This window comes from Microtus oregoni, unplaced genomic scaffold (assembly GCF_018167655.1).
Source record: "Microtus oregoni isolate MIOR12 unplaced genomic scaffold, Mior012 000044F_ref0000062, whole genome shotgun sequence".
NCBI classification, from domain to species: Eukaryota; Metazoa; Chordata; class Mammalia; order Rodentia; family Cricetidae; genus Microtus; species Microtus oregoni.
Genome location: NW_024543218.1, coordinates 6,069,091 through 6,088,554, shown reverse-complemented (window position 1 = coordinate 6,088,554; position 19,464 = coordinate 6,069,091). Strand labels below are relative to the sequence as shown.

Sequence of the window (19,464 nt, the reverse complement as noted above, 5' to 3'; positions counted from 1 at the left end):
TGTATCACTATGCTTGGTAACATGCCATCCTTCAAGGCCCTGAAGTCCTGGGTACTGGGATTACCATTATATCACCATGCTTGATAATATGACATCTTTCAAGCTTCTGAAGTCCTGACAGGTTTGCCTCAAAGCCTATCCACCCATGTTTGAAGAGTTTATCTAAATTTTTTATTATTTCTACCCTCATCCCACTCACCCCCATCCAAAAAGGACCATCAAATCTTTCTAATCCCCTCCCTACTACTTTTCGTGTCTCTCTATATGTATCCGGGGTCCTCCAAAGCCTCTGTGGCTAATTCTGGTAGCTCGCTGCTAACTCTGCACCCTGATTCAAGGCCAAGCTTTATTGGCAGTCTCGTGGTGTCAGTGTGAACACATATCCTGAAATACATGCTAAGAAAGGTTGTGGTGGATTATTGAGTCCTAGGATTTAACAGTCAGGGTCTTCTCTCTCCTGGTAAATGTGGAAACACGCTTACAGCCATGTGGAGAAAGGTATTTCTTCTCACTGACTGTATTCCAGTCAAAGTATTCATGTACGCCACCACGGGATGAGAAGTAATTTCTACCTTTTCAAAACATTATTTTTCTTCTGTCATCTTCTTTGAAACTTTAAAAATTTTCATCAGATATTACCAAAGAGAAGACACCTGCTGAATTCAGGAGGAATAGTTAGTACAGGGGGCGGAAGAAATAGGTCAGCTGTTCAATACACTCGCTGCTTTTACAGAGGAGTAGAGTTCAGTTGCCACACCCATGCCAGGGAACTCCCCACCCTATAGCTCCAGCTCTATGGGATCTGATGTTCTCTTCTGGCCTTTGGCAACACTCACATTCATGCCCCCCCCCACATATGCACATAGATAAAAATAAATAAATTAAAAAAGAATTGGTACAGCGCATGGTGAGGTGATTGCCGAAGTTCAGCACCAGTAGCGGTGTGTGCGTGGTGTGCGGCAGTAGCCGTGACAGTCTGAAATGGGCTTGACTTTGGGGTCTGTTTAGAAGCACCATCCATGGTGTCGTGCGCTCACTGTGCGCCTGCGCTCACTGTGCGCCTGCGCTCACTGTGCGCCTGCGCTCACTGTGCGCCTGCGCTCACTGTGCGCCTGCGCTCACTGTGCGCCTGCGCTCACTGTGCGCCTGCGCTCACTGTGCGCCTGCGCTCACTGTGCGCCTGCTCTTCTTCCTCCTAGTTTCGCTATGCGGATTGGCTGGACAAGCTCTACATGGCCCTGGGAACGCTAGCTGCTGTCATCCATGGGACTGCACTTCCCCTCTTGATGCTGGTGTTTGGTCACATGACAGATAGTTTTACAAAAGCAGAAACTGGTATTCCATCAAACATTACTAATCAAAGTAAGGATTATTTGTGGTACCGAAGTTATTGGAATTTTGTAAATAACATTCACTTAATGTACCATTTGCAGTGCTGTTGTTTTGTGCTGTGAAAGGTGGAGGGTCGGAGCTCCAGCTCTTGCTTGTAATGAGTTTGAGAAGATCGTGTTAATGGGCGCTAGAACACCCAGGACAAGTGTTGGCAGAGATATGTAGAAAAGGAAGGAGCTCTGTGAAGTTGCCTTTGACAACTTCAGGAGGAAGTACAGGAATCTAATCCACTGTGAATGGTGAGCGGCACTAGTTACGAGTCCGGGGCTTGAGTGTAAGCGAGGACTGAGGATGATGCTGCTGCTTTAGCCTGAGAAACTGAAGGACGTGGTTACTCTCAGAGGAGATGAGAAAGAGGAAGGGAGAGACGTCTGCACAGTTTCGTGTGTGGTCATGTGTTGGCCTGTCAGAAAGCAGTCCCAGTATTGAAGAAATGAAATGAGGTCTGAGACAGTTGTTTATAAGAAAGAGATGATTTCATATGATGCAGTTTCATGGTTCACTGCAGGAGCCTGAAACCTCAGAAAGTCTAACTTTACATAAAGAGGGGACTGGCAGAACTTAATTTTCTCAGCAAGATTGGAAGCAGGAAAGTGATGGATAAGGAAAGATGTTAAAAAAGCACCCTGGGGGAGTGAAGAAATGAGTAAGCTGTGGAAATCCTTTCCCTCATCTAACACAGACATCCTTGACTTGGTGGACACAGGCTAGCTCCGAGCTTCAGTGTGCAGGTCACTGTTGGTCATGCAGAGATTGAGTTAAAGTAAACTACTAGAGACTTACAGCTCTGTTGTACTCAGTTAACATGTTGGCGAGTTACAGTTATATATTTAGAAGTGTGTGTGCCTGTACGTGTGCTAGTGTGTGTGTGTGTGTGTGTGTGTGTGTGTGTGTGTGACAACAATTAATGAAAAAGGAAGGCAAGGATTTGAAAGAGAGCAAGGAGTATATGGGAGGATTTGGAGGGAGAAAAGGGAAGGGGGAAGTGACATAATTATACTGTAATCTCACATTTTGCAATGACTGTAAGATTCAAAATGTGCCTTTTGTTGACCTAGCCATCTTGATTATGATAATTTTTCTAATACAGTACTTACCATATAGACACATATGTGTACACATATGCTTAAGCAGTATTATTTGTCTGTTTATGTGGTACTGGATCAAACCCATGGAATAGTGTTTGCTTGGTAAGTAGACTCACTGAGTGATGTTTCCAATAACAGTTTGATATTGAAACAACCAAAATGTATGCAGACTTAAAATTGATACAAGCATACACTGACAAGAAGAGTTGGTGCTGAATATAGACCAAGATTCACACTTGTTACTTTTTAAAAAGTATTTTTAAAGTTTTTATATACATGCACATATATTAAATAAAATTGACAACTTACACAAAAATGTTGACTAGTAGTTATGTATGTCTATGTGAATGTTTAAAGTTTGGGGTTTCTAATGTATTTGGTTCAGACAATTAGCTCTTCCTAATATTGGATAACGCTCTGTTGTAATGGTAAGCCACTTGTTTGTTCCTGGCTGCTCAGCCACGAAATAATCACACAGAAACTGTATTAATTACAACATTGCTTGGCCTATTAGTTTATGTATATTTCTAGTCACTTTTATCTCCTAAATTAACCCATTTCTATTATTTTATGTTTTACTATAAGACTCCTGACCCTCAGGTTCCGCCATGTCTGTCTCTGGTGGCGGCTCCATGGCTTTTCCTGACTCCACCTTCTTTCTCCCAGCATTCAGTTTAGTTTTCCCTGCCTACCTCTATTCTGCCCTGTCACGCACAAGACAGATTTCTTTATTTACCAATGATATTCACAGCATACTGAGGGGAATCTCACATAACTCTGTTCTTTATGATAATTGTGAAATAACCATGAAACAGAGAAATACCGTATTAGTGTTTGCATATGTGCCCATGTCCAGTCACACTGCTATTTCTTTGTCACTGTGGGTTTCCTCTTGAAAATGAGCACCATTGAATGTAAGCTTTGTGTAGTAGCTCATGGCCAACACAGAACTGTTTGAATGGATGTCATTAAAGCTTGGATTGAAACTAAAGTTGAATTTTACTGATCACTTGGTCCTATTTTTGTATAGATTTTCAAGTGAAACGAATTTGGGTTTTTTTTATATGTTTATTATTATTGGAGTGCAAAAAGGCATAAATGGCCCAGCTCTGTTTTCTACTTGTCTAGGTGAAGTCAACAGTACAGAGAATGTCAGCAGCAACCACCTGGAGGAAGATATGGCCACGTAATTCAACACTTTCTTTATTTTTCCATTAATCTTTTATACATTAATCTGGTTATAATGATCTATAAAATTTCTCACTCATATAATTTGAAGTTGAATTAAAAATCATTGAATATAGCTTTGTAATTATTAATGTACCTCTTACACAGTATCCCTAGTAAAAATTATAATAATATTGGATAGCAGGGAAATTTTAAACTTGGCATCTAATTGTAAATATGAACTAAAGCATCCTAAAATAACTAAAATAACAGCAGTTGGGAGAAAGGGACAGGTGGATCTCTGTGAGTTCAAGGCCTGCCTAGTCTACAAAGAGAGTTCCAGGACAGCCAGAGCTGTTACACAGAAGGACCCTGTCTTTGAAACACAAAAAAACAACCCCCCCCCAAACAAAACAAATTTGTGGAATTAACAAATGTTTAATTTTTACCTTGGTTTAACTAAGGAATATATTTTGCTTATGATTTACAGGCTTTAACGTTTTTCTGAAGAATATCTTTTTTTTCCTGAAGAATATCTTTGAACAAATGTACAAAGATCCATGACAGTATTCAGATAATTTGACTCTACATTATTCTATGGATGCCTTGACATGTTCCTTGATTATATTTGAATGAGAAGACATAAATACACTGACCACTATTGTACAGAGGCATTATTCTTTTTATATTGTAATAACTTTAAGTCTTTCTTTTTCTTTCTTCTTTTTTTGGGACAGGGTCTGACCTCTTGATGCAGCCCAGGCTGCTCTCAAGCTTATGGCCTCCCTTCTGCCCTAGCCTTACAAGTCCTGGGATGACAGGCTCAAGCAACAATGCCCAGTTAACAGAAACATCTTGATTGTTTAAAATATATTGCCAAGGCTAGGAATGATGACCCATCTTAGCACTGTGAAGGTTCTGGCAGGAGGGCTGTGAGATTGAGGCCAGCCTAGGCTATATGGCAAGACCCTGTCCTTTACAAAAAGACCTAAACTCTGAAAGAATGAACAAATTAATGAAACTAAAGAGCTTTCAAGTTGTTCCCTAACCATAAGATATACTTTTTTAAATGGGGTTACCCTTGCTGTATCATTAGCACATGAAAAATGATTAATTCTAGACTCATCTGTTAGGGAGAAGCTTTCTAGTTGCCCCATATCTTTTTGGAAGCTATGAGCTATATCAGGGTGTGATGTGTTTGCAGGATTCCTGACAGGTTGAGGACAGAGCTGTTGAATACCACATGAGGGACACCCTTCCTTCTAAGTAATGCTGATGCTTCCCATGACACCCTTCAGTTTTCAGGAGAAAACAAGTAGAACTTCTCCTTTTCAAGATGGGGACATCGGAAGGTTTGCCTTTTATCTGAACATGAACTGATCGCAGGAGCCAAGGTTTGCCCTTGTGAATGTGAAGACTCAGAACATGGGAATGTCAGTTCACCTTTTCTTAGTTTAATTTGAAGGCTTTCATTTTTCATAATTTCTGTTTAAATTAGAAGGGCTGCTCTTTGATTCCTTAAACATTTTAGGGTAGTTCAAAATGACCAATTGGGTAGGTACCGATAGTATTAATTTTCAGCTGTCGCTTATCAGCTGAGCTCTGTCAGTTTAGAGGGGCAAGGAGTCACTTCCATCCCTAGTTTCCACTTTCAGACAGGTCCTGTCATATGTCCCTTGACAAGCAGAGACAGCCCGGGCATGGGGCTTATTAACTGATGTTGATGTAATAGACTTAGGACTACAAGGGCATATGTCAGCAGACTTCCAATATACCACGCACTGTTCCATAGTAACTGATGTTCTCTGGGTGCTTGCTATATGTAAGGTACTGGCCCAAGCACCTTTCAGACATATTATATAACTGTTTTTACCTCCATTTTACTGGCTAGAACATTGGAGCCTAAGATGTTAAGCATCTTGCCTGAGTTTACACGGTAGTTCAGTGAAGAGCCGGCTTTACCCCAGAGCCATTCTTCTGTATCACTGCAGATATAGTCTCACGCTGACATGGCAGTTCTGCTCCTTACAGCCCCTTCCTGTCTGTTAAGGATGGTGGGATCCCCAGAGAGCTGAAGAAGTAAGGCTCAACTTACTTGTATTCAGAGGGAAGGACTGGTCATCAAACAGCACTACGGTGTTCTTGTTTTTCAGGTACGCCTACTATTACACGGGGATTGGTGCTGGTGTGCTCATAGTTGCCTACATTCAGGTTTCATTTTGGTGCCTGGCGGCTGGAAGACAAATACACAAAATTAGACAGAAGTTTTTCCATGCGATTATGAATCAGGAGATAGGCTGGTTTGACGTGCATGACGTTGGGGAGCTCAACACCCGGCTCGCAGAGTGAGTACCTAGTTTTATGCTGAAGTCAGATACACTTTTGTTCTCAATGCTGTGAAGTAGATACCAGCACCCTGTTAGAAGTGTAGGTGCATCACTGAGCAGAGTAAAGCCTTGTGAGCAGTACCTGTGTCTTACACAGCTTCTTGTTCCCAGTGCACTGGCAGAGATGGGGGGCGGAGCTGCTGCTTGCCTGGCACTCAATGAGGGACCAGACTGGCAGAGTCAAATGCAGAGTGAGCAGAGCAGTGATTGCAGGGAGCAGCAGTGTGGCCTGTCCAGCCCCACTGAGTACCATCCTGCTGGGGCTCCATGGTGGCCTTGGAAGACATTGGAAAGGAGGAGGGAGCTCCTGTCAGTCAGCCTCTGCTTCACAGAAGACACAGTGAACTCAGCGATTCGTGTTCATAGAGAACAGCGTCATATACACACATCCCTGAGCAGTTTGAAATTTCACAGTGAATTGTCTTAGACATCACATGTGTATTCATGCTGAGGCCACATGGACCATAGGGCAGCAACAGCTAACCCATCACGTGAAATACATACACTCTAGACGACAAATTAATTTATATCAGATTCAGTGATAACAATAACTGGATAAATTCTGTGCAAATCTGACATTATTTGTAACACGATCTCTTTTTTCTTTAGTGATGTCTTCAAAATTAATGAAGGAATTGGTGATAAAATTGGAATGTTTTTTCATTCCATAACATCATTTTTAGCTGGTTTCATAGTAGGATTTATCCGTGGTTGGAAGTTAACCCTTGTAATTTTGGCTGTCACCCCTCTTATTGGACTGTCATCTGCTATGTGGGCCAAGGTAGGTGAATCCAGAGTTCAGAACCCTCCCCAGAACCTCATGGGAAGGTCTTTAACCATGACAGTCCTGATGGTAGGCTTGCTACTTGCTTTAATCTTCTGTTTAACAGTCGACAGGAGAAGCTGATTCAGATCTACCGAGCTATTACTTGGGGAAAGTATAAGAAAGAAGGAAGGGGATGTTGTGTGTTCTCCACCTTTATAGAAAAGACATGCTTACCTGGAAATATCAGTGCTCAGTAGAGGACAACCCCATGTTCACTGTGAAGTGGCTCTCCCATGTCTACACCGCCCTCCAGTGGTTTCCAGAGCCTTCTGTCACTCTCAGCCTCAGATCATGGGGCTTCAGTTGTTCTTTTACCCAGTGAGCCCTCTCGTGGGCCTTTGCTAGTCTCATGTGGGCATGAGACTGTTTTGTTAATCCTGAAAAGTAGGAAGAGCTAGAGGGTCCCAGGCAGATCAGGCACCTGATCCAACGGTCTCTTTGTGTCCAGGATCTTTTCCTTGCTTAGACATTGGGTCAGTTAGAGGGTACTGGTAGGGAATCCAGTGCACTTTTTTCTCCCCGAAGATGCCTGATATTCAAAGACCTTGTTCTTTGTATGATTTCTGTACAAGCAACATTTTTATATCTATCTATTTTTTTTTTTTTACTCTGCAAAAGATAGAGTTGCTCCGCATTATTAAATGATACCAGATCACACTTTAACAGGTAATGACTTCATTCACTAATAAGGAACTCCTGGCTTATGCGAAAGCTGGAGCAGTTGCCGAAGAAGTCTTGGCTGCCATCAGAACTGTGATTGCATTTGGAGGACAAAAGAAAGAACTTGAAAGGTTTGGGCTTCTTTCTCTAGAAATGTAAAATTCTCTGTCCTTGCTAATATTCAGGAAAATTGCAATTCTAATTATGCTTTCCTAATACATGCCTTCAGAAGAAGGGGTTTTTATGTTCTGTTTACTTTTTGAAATGTTTGAAGGCCTATGTTTTCATTCTTACAGAAGAAAGAGATGGCACAGAAACTACAAATAAGGAGTATCTGGTACACAGACAACCTATTAGTCTGAGAAATAAAAGATTCTAAGAGAGTTATTGGAATTTATTTTTTAGAGAGACATAATATGCTTTGATAGAACTGAGGAGAGGACCTGAGTTCTTAGGGGCTCAACCACCTGTAACTCCAGCCCCAGGAGACCTTTTTTGAGCCTCCAGGAATATCTTTGCTTATACCTACCCTGTGGTGGTTTGAAAGAAATGGCCCCCTATGGGAGTGGCACTATTAGGATGTGTGGCCTTGTTAAAGGAAGTGTGTCATTGTGGAGGTGGGCTTTGAAGTCTTATATATGCTCAAGCCACTGCCAGTGTCTCAGTTTACTTCCTGTTGCCTGCGGATCAAAGATGGAGAATTCTCAGCAACTTCTCTAATACCATATCTGCTTGTATGTCACCCTGTTTCCTGCCATGGTGATAATGAATAACTAAACCTCTGAAACTATAAGCCCCCCATTAAGTGTTCTCCTTTATTAATAGCAATAGAACCCCAACTAAAACACTTCCCCCAACATAGTCTTTAAATATATGCTTTGATAAAAGAAATGTACTGAGGAATATGAGGAGGGCACATCTAGATATGGTCAAAGAATGTCTCTTAGATGAGATTTCAATTAGCCTGAGACCTGAGAGATGAAAATAAGTCTCCCATAGTGAGGGTGGGGATGGGGTCTGGGATAGCAAATGATCTAAATCTCCCAGCTTGGCAAAATCTTCAGTATGTTGTGGAAAATATCATCATGAAGCGTCTACTTCTGAAGCAATCAATCTATCCCACTTTCCCTTCAAAACATCAGCTATGGGAGGAAACCAACTCCTTTGGAATGGAAATTTAACCATAATTGTGACTGCATTTAATTCAAAGACATTTTACTTTTGTGTAGCCCTGTTTGTTGGGAGTTGCTCTACTTCCTGAGTGGCCAGATTTCTGTTCTGAGAGTCCTTACTTAGCCAGATATACTCAATATATGCCGTACTTTTTTCTCTAGCAGTTTCAAACTTGCCAATCTTATGTTTAGACTGTTTTGTCATGGAAAATTTCGTTTCTCTTTCAATTATGGCAGGCATTTTTCTTGGTTATTAGCAGTGTTCTTTGAGAATTTGAACTACATCATCCCAAACCCTTCTGGTTTTTATATTTTCTGTAGAAAAAAAAAATCAATTGTTATTCTGGTTGGTCCCTTATTGTATATGATTTGGGCCTTTTCTCCTGCAGCTTTTATCTCCCCTCATCTGCCCTATCTTTCTGTGTTTTTAGTGTTTTAACTATAACACGACACGGGGAGCTTCTTTCCTGTCCTGTCTCATAGGCGTTCTGTATGTGTTCTGTACCTAGATACACACCTGTTCTAGATGTGGCAACATTTCTTCTGTGCTTTTTGTTGAAAGTCTTTTCTGAGCCATTCTTGTTCTTCTATGCCCATCATTCATAGATTTGATCTTTTCATGGTATCTCAAAGTTCTCGCATGCTCTGTTTATGTGTTTTGTAAAAAATAAAAAAAAGCGTTTGAAAAAATTTTCAGTGTCTTTGACTGGATGGCACAATTCCTTTATCTTGATTCCTGCTAGACCATGTTCCATGTTCATTACCCAGTCTCTTCGGAAGAGTTTCTCCACTTTCCTTTTGATTTGACTTACTGAGTTTTGTGTCTTGAGCATCATTTTGACTTAAGTTTTCCTCAGTATTTCTGTCATTATTGAATTCTATTTTCATATCTTTAGTTGACTTCGACAGGTGTGTTCATGTTCTCCTTAAATTCTATGAGTGTGACTATAGTCATATTTTTAATTGTTTGGAATTTGAGATAAGTCCCTGACAGTACCATCCCTTCCCATGAGATTGGTACTTTTTGGAGGATACCTGCTGTCTTGGATTTTAATCTAATTTTTGGTTTTGTGATGGAACTTGTCCATCTGGAGTTAGTTTCATAGCAGAAATTGGTTTTTATGCACCACCTCTCTTTGGTAAGGGATGATGACCTGACATTTTTTATTGGGGTGTTGTGGCTCCTGTCACTGCTAAGACACTTTCTGTCAGTTTACTCAGGTAGGGAAGAGAAGAAGCAGGCGTGGTAGTTTAGTAGACTTGTGTGTCCCTGGCAGGCTGGCAGAGTGCAACTCAATAGCTCTGCTCTTCTGTGAAATGTAAGCCTGATCCAGGCTGCAGTCTTTTGCTAGGAGCCTCTGGTTTCTACTGCACCCCTAGACCAGTCTGTGCCTCCACTGTCCCGTGCTGTCACATGGTGCCTGCAGCTTCCCCGGCCTGTACTCTCCATATATTCACACGCCAAAATCATTTCTGTAGAACAGTGATTTTAATAACTGCTTCTATAAAAATAAGATAAAGCGTATGGCTTGTTTGTTTCTAACAGGGAACACTTTGCTGTATGGCTTCGTCTGGCCTGGAGCTCTCAGTTCTCTTGCTTGGGCTGCCTTGGGTCTGGGATTGTTGGTGTGCGCACAGCTCTTCAGCTGATTGAGTACAGCTTTTTTAAATACCAAAAACATGGTTTAACATGTCACAGTTTTCAGAGTGCTCTCCTCTGTAGAATCTCCCAATTTATTTTCCTAGTATCCCCAAGGGAGCAAACTGTTTTTAGAACTTTCTTAAGGTCCAGAGCTTTAAGTAGCTTTTTTATGTTAAGGTTTTCTAGCATTATATCTCCAATTCATTAACTATCTGCTCCTCCTTCCTGTTCTTCCTTCTTTGTTCTTCACCCTTTCCTTCTCACATTTTCTGAATTCTTCTTTCTTGCCCGTTTTCATCTTCCTTCCCATGCTTTTTCTTTTTCCCATCCCTCTTCCCCAAAGAGGACAGGCTGGCCTTGAACTTGCATTTCTCCTGCTTCAGCCTCCTTAGTGCTAGGATCATAGACAGAGCTACCATGAGCAGTGGTTTTTCTTGTGGGTTGTGTGTGTGTGTGTGTGTGTGTACGTGTGTGCGTGTATGCATGCAATAATATGTGCTTTTGATAAATTTTTATTATTTCATGATTACTAAAGCCAGAAAAGATTTAAGCCTCAGTTACTCTTCAGTGAAGGAATCAAATAATAATAGATCTCAGGGGCAATGTATGGAGATAAGAGGAAAACATATGTACTACAGGGCTGGTACATTCCAACTGCTCAAGTAACTCCCTTGTTACATTGATACAGTTCCTCAATCTTTATGAGTACATGTAACATGTAATGATTTCTGTTTCTTTTTTCCAGGTACAATAAAAATTTAGAAGAAGCTAAAAATGTTGGAATAAAAAAAGCTATCACAGGTGGCATTTCCATAGGTATTGCCTACCTATTGGTCTATGCATCATACGCACTAGCATTCTGGTACGGGACCTCTTTGGTCCTCTCAAATGAGTACTCTGTTGGACAAGTGATTACCGTAAGTCATATGTGCTTTGTAAAAGGATTCACTAAAAGTGCCATTTCAATTGAGTAGTTTTAATTTAATCTTAGAAGAATGTGTTTTGAAACCTATTAAATACTATAAAGAAACATTCATTCAGTTACTAGGTTCAAGAGTGGAGGGGAAATTAGATGTATCCAAAAATCAATATTGTTGTCTTTCTTACAGATATCTTTAAAAAAAACTTATTCTTAAGTTGGGCACTCAGAAGGCAAAGGCAGGTGAATCTCTGTGAGTTCAAGGCCAGCCTGGTCTACAAGAGCTAGTTTCAAGGCAGGCTCCAAAGCTACAGAGAAACCCTGTCTCGAAAAACCAGGGGGAAAAAAGCAAACTTATTCTTTTTGTTTCAATGTTGCGCTAAAGAATAAAAAAGTCTTCCTCTTGGAGTATTATAAACCAGTGTCTTAGTCACTGAACCATTGCAGTGAAGAGACACCATGCCCAAGGCAACTCTTATAAAAGAAAGCATTTAATTGGGGGCTTGTTTAAAGTTTCAGAGAGTTAGTCCATTATCATCACGGTGAGGTGCATGGTGGCACACAGCCAGACATGGTGCTGGAGAAGTTGTTGAGGGCTACCTCCTGATCCAAAAGCAAAGAGATAGGAGGGGGGAAGGAGTCCAGCACAAGCTTTTGAAAACCTCAAAGCCCACCCCCAGTGATCCCAGTGGTATACTTCCTATACTTCCTCCAACAAGACCAAACCTACTCCAACAAGATCACATTTCATTCTTATCATCTTGTCAAAGAGTTCCACTCCCTGATGACTAAGCACTCAAATAGTAGGAGTCTCCTGTGGTCATTGTTACTCAAACTACCCAAACTAAGAATGAGTCCTCTTTGAATTCTTCACTTTTCTCCCTGTGTCGTCTCTTTGACGTCTGTCTGTCTGCACTTACAAAGGGCTTTGCTCTACTTCCATTGAACAGCATAGAAAAACATGGTACTGGAAAGGAATGAAAAATTCTTCTTTACTGAAAAATTTAATAGAGGTTTACAAGTGACGGTGCTACTTTACTGACCCTAAATAGCACCCAGAACTGCAGGCAGACATTATCAACCTGTACCCACTTATTGCCTCCAATATTTATGCTGGATACGTTTTCTTTAAAGTTGCTTTCAGGTTACTGTCTGGTTTTAGCAAATTATTTCCATAACACACACACACAGACTTTTCTGGGTCAGAAATAGGAAAAGTAGATAGTTTAAAACTACACATTTAGCTTCGGTTGTAGAAGCTACGTGTATCTGAAGTCCAGGGCATGGTTAGGTTGGTTACATTGCTTTCTTAAAGGCATGTAAAACTAAACTGGATGAATACACAATGGGAAAACAAAGTGACTATACTGTTTTAAATGGTCTTAAGGTATATTATTAACTTGCTTGCAAGGTCTGGCAAAATTTAGTATCTGAAGACGTGAAGTATTTTCAGAAAAGGTGATTCCCAGCCCTGTAGCCTAAATACCATTGGCATTGACCACCTTTCCTCTATGAGCCTACATTTAATGAGATGGTCTCCCTTTGACACAATCGTGCTAAGTGCTTCTCTTATTTTCTGATTTACTACTCAAAAAATGAGTAGTAAATAGTAAAAATCTTTTGACTGGTAGCCTCACAGTTTGGTAGAAATGTAAATTGTTGTTCTTTGTAACCGAAAATTGTATTTAGAGCTTTTTTGCCTTGTAGGACTGCGCACAAATACAGGTGCAGGATTTTGCACCAGACCTACTGGCTTCAAATTCCAGCTGGACTTTACCAGCTCTGATTTGGAGCAACTGTCTAAACTCTTACGGCTTCCCTCTAATGCCAAACAGATGTGACAGGAGCATGTGCCATAACTTCTAGTGGGGCATGAAGACTCAGCATGATACACAGTTGCATTCCTGTAGGGCTCGGAGATGAGTAGTGACATCAGTTCTCGCAAAGCTCCAATAGATCAAAGACGAGTTTTTTTTTTGTAGCAAGAAGAAAGTGTTTTGAACAAAACAAAGAACAGAAACCCAAATACCTGTTCATTAGATTTCAAAGAGGGCACAGTGTACGGAGATGAACTGGGGCCACTGAGTCATATCTAGCTGTGTGCTGCATAATTGAGAATGCATTTGCAGAAACTGTAGCATCTGATGCAGCCTAGACAGCAGGTCAGCTTGATAGCCAAAGGTGTGAAGAGAATGTTCTAAAGATTACAGTACTCATCCAGGTACAGACCTGGGCTTCTTGTGTTTATTTCAGGTTATTCTCGTGAGGATCTAAGTAAAAATGCTGAATCTTTGAAAACAAAACTTTCTACTAAATATGAGTGTATAGAAAGTATACCATTGTGTGATGAAGCAAGTCAACTAATTCTAAATTCTAAACACATTAAGTGTTTAAACTTAAATTTATATTATTTATTTTAATTGAAGAGTCAACAAATATTTGCTCTTGGTGGCTACAGTATAATATTTTGATATTGTATAAACTATAAAGAGTTAAATGTAGGCTAATACCACGATTTTAACTTGAATTTCGTAGTCATAAACTTAAAATGTTTTAGTACTTAGTATTCTTGCCATTTATTCTCCTCAGTCTCAGTATTTTGTGTTAGTTTTTCTTGTCATTTTGAAATGAAATTGGTTATATTAGCAGAAAAAGGAAACATGAGGAAAATTGTGCTGAGCACTAAGTAATTGTATGCATTGGTCCCCTTCTTCAGGTCTTCTACTCTATATTATTTGGGACTTTCAGTATTGGACATATTGCCCCTAATGTAGAAGCCTTTGCAAATGCAAGAGGGGCCGCCTATGAAATCTTCAAGATAATTGATAACGTAAGTCTGGCTGGCCCATTTATTCACCTACATAAAAGATTGATTACTGTTCGAGTCGGTTTCCCTTTTACTTCCTCTCTCTACAACTGTCACTACAGAGTAGTGATTGTAACCTGGTGATCTCCTAACATACACTTCTGTTTAGGAGCCAAGCATTGACAGCTTCTCAACAAAGGGACATAAACCAGACAGTATAATGGGAAATTTAGAATTTAAAAATGTTCACTTCAGCTACCCATCTCGAAGTGGAGTTAAGGTATGGCAATAAATGATAAATCTATGATTCAATAATCTATTGGATAGAGACATTCTTTTAGATACTGTAAAACAAAGACAAATAATCACATGTATGTTACGTATTTAAACCCAGTACTGAATTCAGCTTTCTGCTCATAGAACTTATGTTTGTCTATCTATCCTGGGAATTGCCCTAACACTAGCTTTTCGTCTGTCTTGGCAGATTTTGAAGGGCCTCAACCTGAAGGTGCAGAGTGGACAGACCGTGGCCCTGGTCGGCAACAGTGGCTGTGGGAAGAGCACCACTGTCCAGCTGCTGCAGAGGCTCTACGACCCCACGGAGGGCGTGGTGAGTGGTCGTGCAGCCAGCAGCGCTACCCTTGCCCATCATTCTGACTCCATGGTTCTAAAGTGTGACAACCACACATTCCGTTTCAGGTCAGTATCGACGGCCAGGACATCAGGACCATCAATGTGAGGTACCTGCGGGAAATCATCGGCGTGGTGAGTCAGGAACCAGTGTTGTTTGCCACCACGATCGCTGAAAACATTCGCTATGGCCGAGAGAACGTCACCATGGATGAGATCGAGAGAGCAGTCAAGGAAGCCAACGCCTATGACTTCATCATGAAACTGCCCCACGTGAGTTGTGCCTGCCCTCTGTCACCCCGAGGCTCATGTGAACTCAGGAAACTCCTGTGAGTTGGATGAACTTCCTTAGAGGGGAATTCCAGTTTACTGTGGATTTTCCATCGCTCACCCTATCGACTAGTGGTAGATACTTCTTGCCAAGAACTGGACTGTGTTGCTGGCCAAGCTCCACTGATGATTACGTCCCAATTTGAAATGAGAGCTGAGGTAGTTTATTGTTTCACTATATTTCCTGTTAATTTGTTTGTTTCTTTATTGTTTTAATTGTAGAAATTTGACACCCTGGTTGGTGAGAGAGGGGCGCAGCTGAGTGGGGGACAGAAACAGAGAATTGCCATTGCTCGTGCCCTGATCCGCAACCCCAAGATCCTTTTGTTGGATGAGGCGACGTCAGCCTTGGACACAGAAAGTGAAGCTGTGGTTCAGGCTGCTCTGGATAAGGTCTGTGAGCTATACTTAAAAGTTGAATTATAGGAATATTAATATTCCATTATTTGTATTTTTTCTTGTCTGTGTGACTGTGTATGTATGTGTATGCATATGCATGTATAGGTGCACTTGAACATGTGTGTGCATGCATGGATTATCTTCCTTAATTGATCTCCACCTTCTTTTTTGAGACAGTGTCTGTCCCTGAACCTAGAGCTCATGGATTTGACAGCACAGACTGATTTATGAATCTTAGTATCTTTCAGTTTCTACCTCCTCAGAGCACTCTTCTTTAAAAAAATTCTATTTATTTTCTAATAATTTTTATTTATTTATTTATTTATTTATTTATTTATTTATTTATTTTTGGTTTTTCGAGACAGGGTTTCTCTGTGGTTTTGGAGCCTGTCCTGGAACTAGCTCTTGTAGACCGGGCTGGTCTCGAACTCACAGAGATCCACCTGCCTCTGCCTCCCAAGTGCTGGGATTAAAGGCGTGCGCCACCACCACCCGGCTTTATTTATTTTTTAAGAATTTTATACAATATATTTTGATCATATTCTTTGTTGGTATTATTGTTTTATGAGACAGAGTTTCCCTGCATAGCCCGGGCTGTTCTGGAACTAGCTCTGTAGTCCAGACTGACCTTGAACTCAGAGACCCACCTACCTCTGCCTCCCAAGTGCTGGGATTAAAGGCCTGTGCCACCACCACCCAGCTTTGGTCATATTCTTTACGCAACTGCAACCCCAGTCTCTCCCTTATCCTTCCTCACCTTCCTACCAGCTTACTTCATCTTCTCTGTCTTCTGATCCTCAAGACAAACAAATCCAGAGTCCAGTTAGTGCTGGCTGACTACTCCTGAGCCTGCCCTGTAGTGTGGCTGATGCACAGTTTTACTTCACTGAAGAAAACGAATTTTTTTCTCTACTGGAGCTATCAGTTATGAATGCTTCTCGGCTAAGTGGAACTTCATGCCCACGCATTCATTGAAATCATAGACTGTTTTCTGTAGCTTTGCTGGTTTTATGTTGTCAAAGCACTGGCATTCAGTAAGCATAAGTTGAATGAGTGAGTCTTTCCATATAGTTAGTTATTCATGTATAAAAAGTCAGGTTTCTGTGTCTCCAGGCTCGGGAAGGCCGGACCACCATTGTGATAGCTCACCGCTTGTCTACAGTTCGCAACGCTGATGTCATTGCTGGCTTTGATGGTGGTGTCATTGTGGAGCAAGGAAATCACGATGAGCTCATGAAAGAGAAGGGCATTTACTTCAAACTTGTCATGACACAGGTACAGTGGAACTCTGGAATTTTCCAAAATTATCTTATCGATAACATACTACCATTTAATGCTATAGATGATTTAATTTGATTATCTTGAAAAGCAGGAAAAGTGCTGTGGATATATAGGATCAAGTAAGAGTTTTGTGTTGCTTTTTTTTGGGAAAGAGAGAAGCTTATAAAGGATAATTAACATTTAACAAGGTTTAGAGATGAGCTACCCATGGTAGGAGCTGCTGGCCACATGTGGCTACTGAACGTTAGAATATTGGTTAATCTGGAGTGTGAAATGTTTTAAGTACAAAATGAACACTGGGATTCTGAAGGCCTAGTATAAAAAATGCAAAATATTCCAGTAGCTTTTTGTATTGCTGCATGTTAAATCGATAATATGCTGATGACAATAACATCTTAGATTCTCTAGATTAAATATATAGTTAAATTGATTTTTATCCATTTTCACATTCTCTAATATTGCTGCTAGAACATTTATTTTATTACTTACTTACTTATTTATTTATTTATCTATTTATTTATTATGTATACAACATTCTGTCTGTGTGTATGTCTACAGGCCAGAAGAGGGCACCAGACCTCATTACAGATGGTTCTGAGCCACCATGTGGTTGCTGGGAATTGAAGTCAGAACCTTTGGAAGAGCAGGCAATGCTTTTAACCACTGAGCCATCTCTCCAGCCCCCTGCTAGAACATTTTAAATGGCAGATGTGGCTTACATTATGGGATACACCTCATTGCCTTTGATTACACTAGTTCAAAGCAAACTTCATTGGCTGAGTGCCTCAGAAAAAAGACTGTTTCAGTTACTTTCTGTGGCACTTTATAGTGCCAGGACCAAGCACAGCTTAGGGAGGACAGGGCTGATTCCATCCTATGTTCCATCATCAGGGAAGTCAGACCAGGGACTCAGGCGGAAGCTGGAGGAGGAGCTGATTGCGGGGGCCATGGAGGAGTGCTGCTTACTGACTCACTCACTCTGGCTTCCCCAGTCTTTCTTGAACTACCGAGGACCACCTGCCCAGTGTGCTGGCCCACCCACTGAAATCGTAAATAAAAAAATACCCCATAGAATTGCTTAAATGCCAGTCTAAAGGAAGCATCTTCTTAATTAAGATTCCTGTTTCCTAGATGTGTAGGTTTGTGTGCAGTTGACCCAGTAAGCAGCACAGAGTGGCTAAGAGTATTCTATTTGGTGGCAGTCCTTGTCACTCTGCGGTTTACATTTCATCCCACGAGCAAGCAGAGCAGCTTAGTCCCATCATGTCCCATAAAACCTTGGAACTTTCCTGATTTTCCTAATGCTGATGTCCATGGACCCTTGTCTAACCAATTTCTCCATCTTTCTTATTTGTTTTAGACTACAGGAAATGAGATTAAACTGAAAAATGAAGCTTATGAATCCCAAAGTGACACTGGTGCCCCTGAATTGGCTGCACACGAATCCACATCCCCTTTAATACGGAAATGTAGCTACGGTCCACAAGACCAAGAGAGAAGAGTTAGTGCGAAGGAGGCCCAGGTATGGATGTGGCTGTAGTCATGGGGCTAAACCCTCCCCACACCCTTCCTTGTGTGTTAATTGGGTAAGCTAGGGCCGGGGTAGGAGGAAAACAAGATACAACTGTATAAGACTCCTTCTGTCATGTTTTATAGATTATTCCAGAAATCAAAACCACAGCATTTTACAGTCAGCTCAGAATTTAAGAGTAAGAATTCTTAGGAAGTTTTTTAATTTTGGATTTATGTAAAGAAACTGTGGTCAGTTAAGGGCTTTTCTGTGACAGAGTACTCAACTGGAGCAGCTTCAGGGAGGATGGAAGGGTCTGTAGTGTCTCAGAGTTTGAGGGCGAGTTCATCATGATGGGGCTTTAGAGTGATACATGCCTGTGTTCGGTTCCCTCCCCTTTGAGACAGCCCCACAGTTAGGTCTTCTCACAGCGGTTAAGCAGATCTTAACCTGGATAATCCCTCGCTGTCATGCTCTGACGTTTGACTGCTTGGTTATTCTGAATCCTATTAAAATGACGATATTAACCATCACCGTCAGGAATTCCTAAAATTAGGAATGCTGAATAAATCTTAAAGCATTAGTAAAATAAGCTTTTTGTTTTGTTTCATTTTTGTGGTGCTAGGACCTCATATTTTTAGTTGGGCACCGTACCAATGAGCTATGTCTCCCACCCCTCATTTTACGATCTACTATAGCAAGTAGGACACAGCTCTTCCTGTCTGCCCTTGTACTCTGGGCATACATGGAGATTCTGAACAGTGGATAGTGCTGGAGTCCAACCATAGATATTTAAATAAACATATAGCCTTCAAGATTATGTTTAGGAGAGTTAGAAGCACATATTCTTTATAATCTCAAATCCATAATAACAGAATTATTGTGTGTTAGGGCAGTTTAATAATTTTTACAAACAGTGAGACTGGTGGTTCTGCCAGTATTAAATTTTCTATTCTGTTTGTTCCCCATAGTAAATATTCTTGTCTTGTGAATCAAGAGTTTTGATAAGAACATCTTTGGTTTTTTGAAAAAAAGAATGAAAATGCCAGAGTTAGCTTCAATATAGTACTACCAGTCGATAAGGGATCATATTATATTCATTAATGATAATATGGATGGATGGAGCTATATGATAGACTTAATTATCAATTTTTAAATAATACGTCTATGTGCATGAGTGTTTTACCTGTATGTGTGTATGTGTGCCATGCATGTGTCGGGGGGGGGGTACCCCTAAAGGCCAGAAACAGAACCC

The 19,464-nt window shown here is 40.8% G+C and overlaps 1 protein-coding gene across 1 annotated transcript in view; it reads left to right on the top strand.

Annotated features, from left to right (window-relative positions):
- The first annotated feature begins 1,291 nt into the window (after positions 1 to 1,291).
- The window catches only part of LOC121434645 (multidrug resistance protein 2-like), a 31,327-nt gene continuing 13,154 nt past the window's right edge, over positions 1,292 to 19,464 (top strand). The window contains 13 exon segments of the mRNA XM_041633583.1: positions 1,292 to 1,362; positions 3,609 to 3,666; positions 5,801 to 5,992; positions 6,644 to 6,815; positions 7,527 to 7,651; positions 11,080 to 11,251; positions 13,970 to 14,083; positions 14,229 to 14,339; positions 14,544 to 14,688; positions 14,733 to 14,962; positions 15,242 to 15,412; positions 16,532 to 16,693; positions 18,060 to 18,221. Of these exon segments, the coding sequence (XP_041489517.1) occupies positions 1,305 to 1,362; positions 3,609 to 3,666; positions 5,801 to 5,992; positions 6,644 to 6,815; positions 7,527 to 7,651; positions 11,080 to 11,251; positions 13,970 to 14,083; positions 14,229 to 14,339; positions 14,544 to 14,688; positions 14,733 to 14,962; positions 15,242 to 15,412; positions 16,532 to 16,693; positions 18,060 to 18,221 (1,872 nt within the window). The 5' untranslated portion in view covers positions 1,292 to 1,304.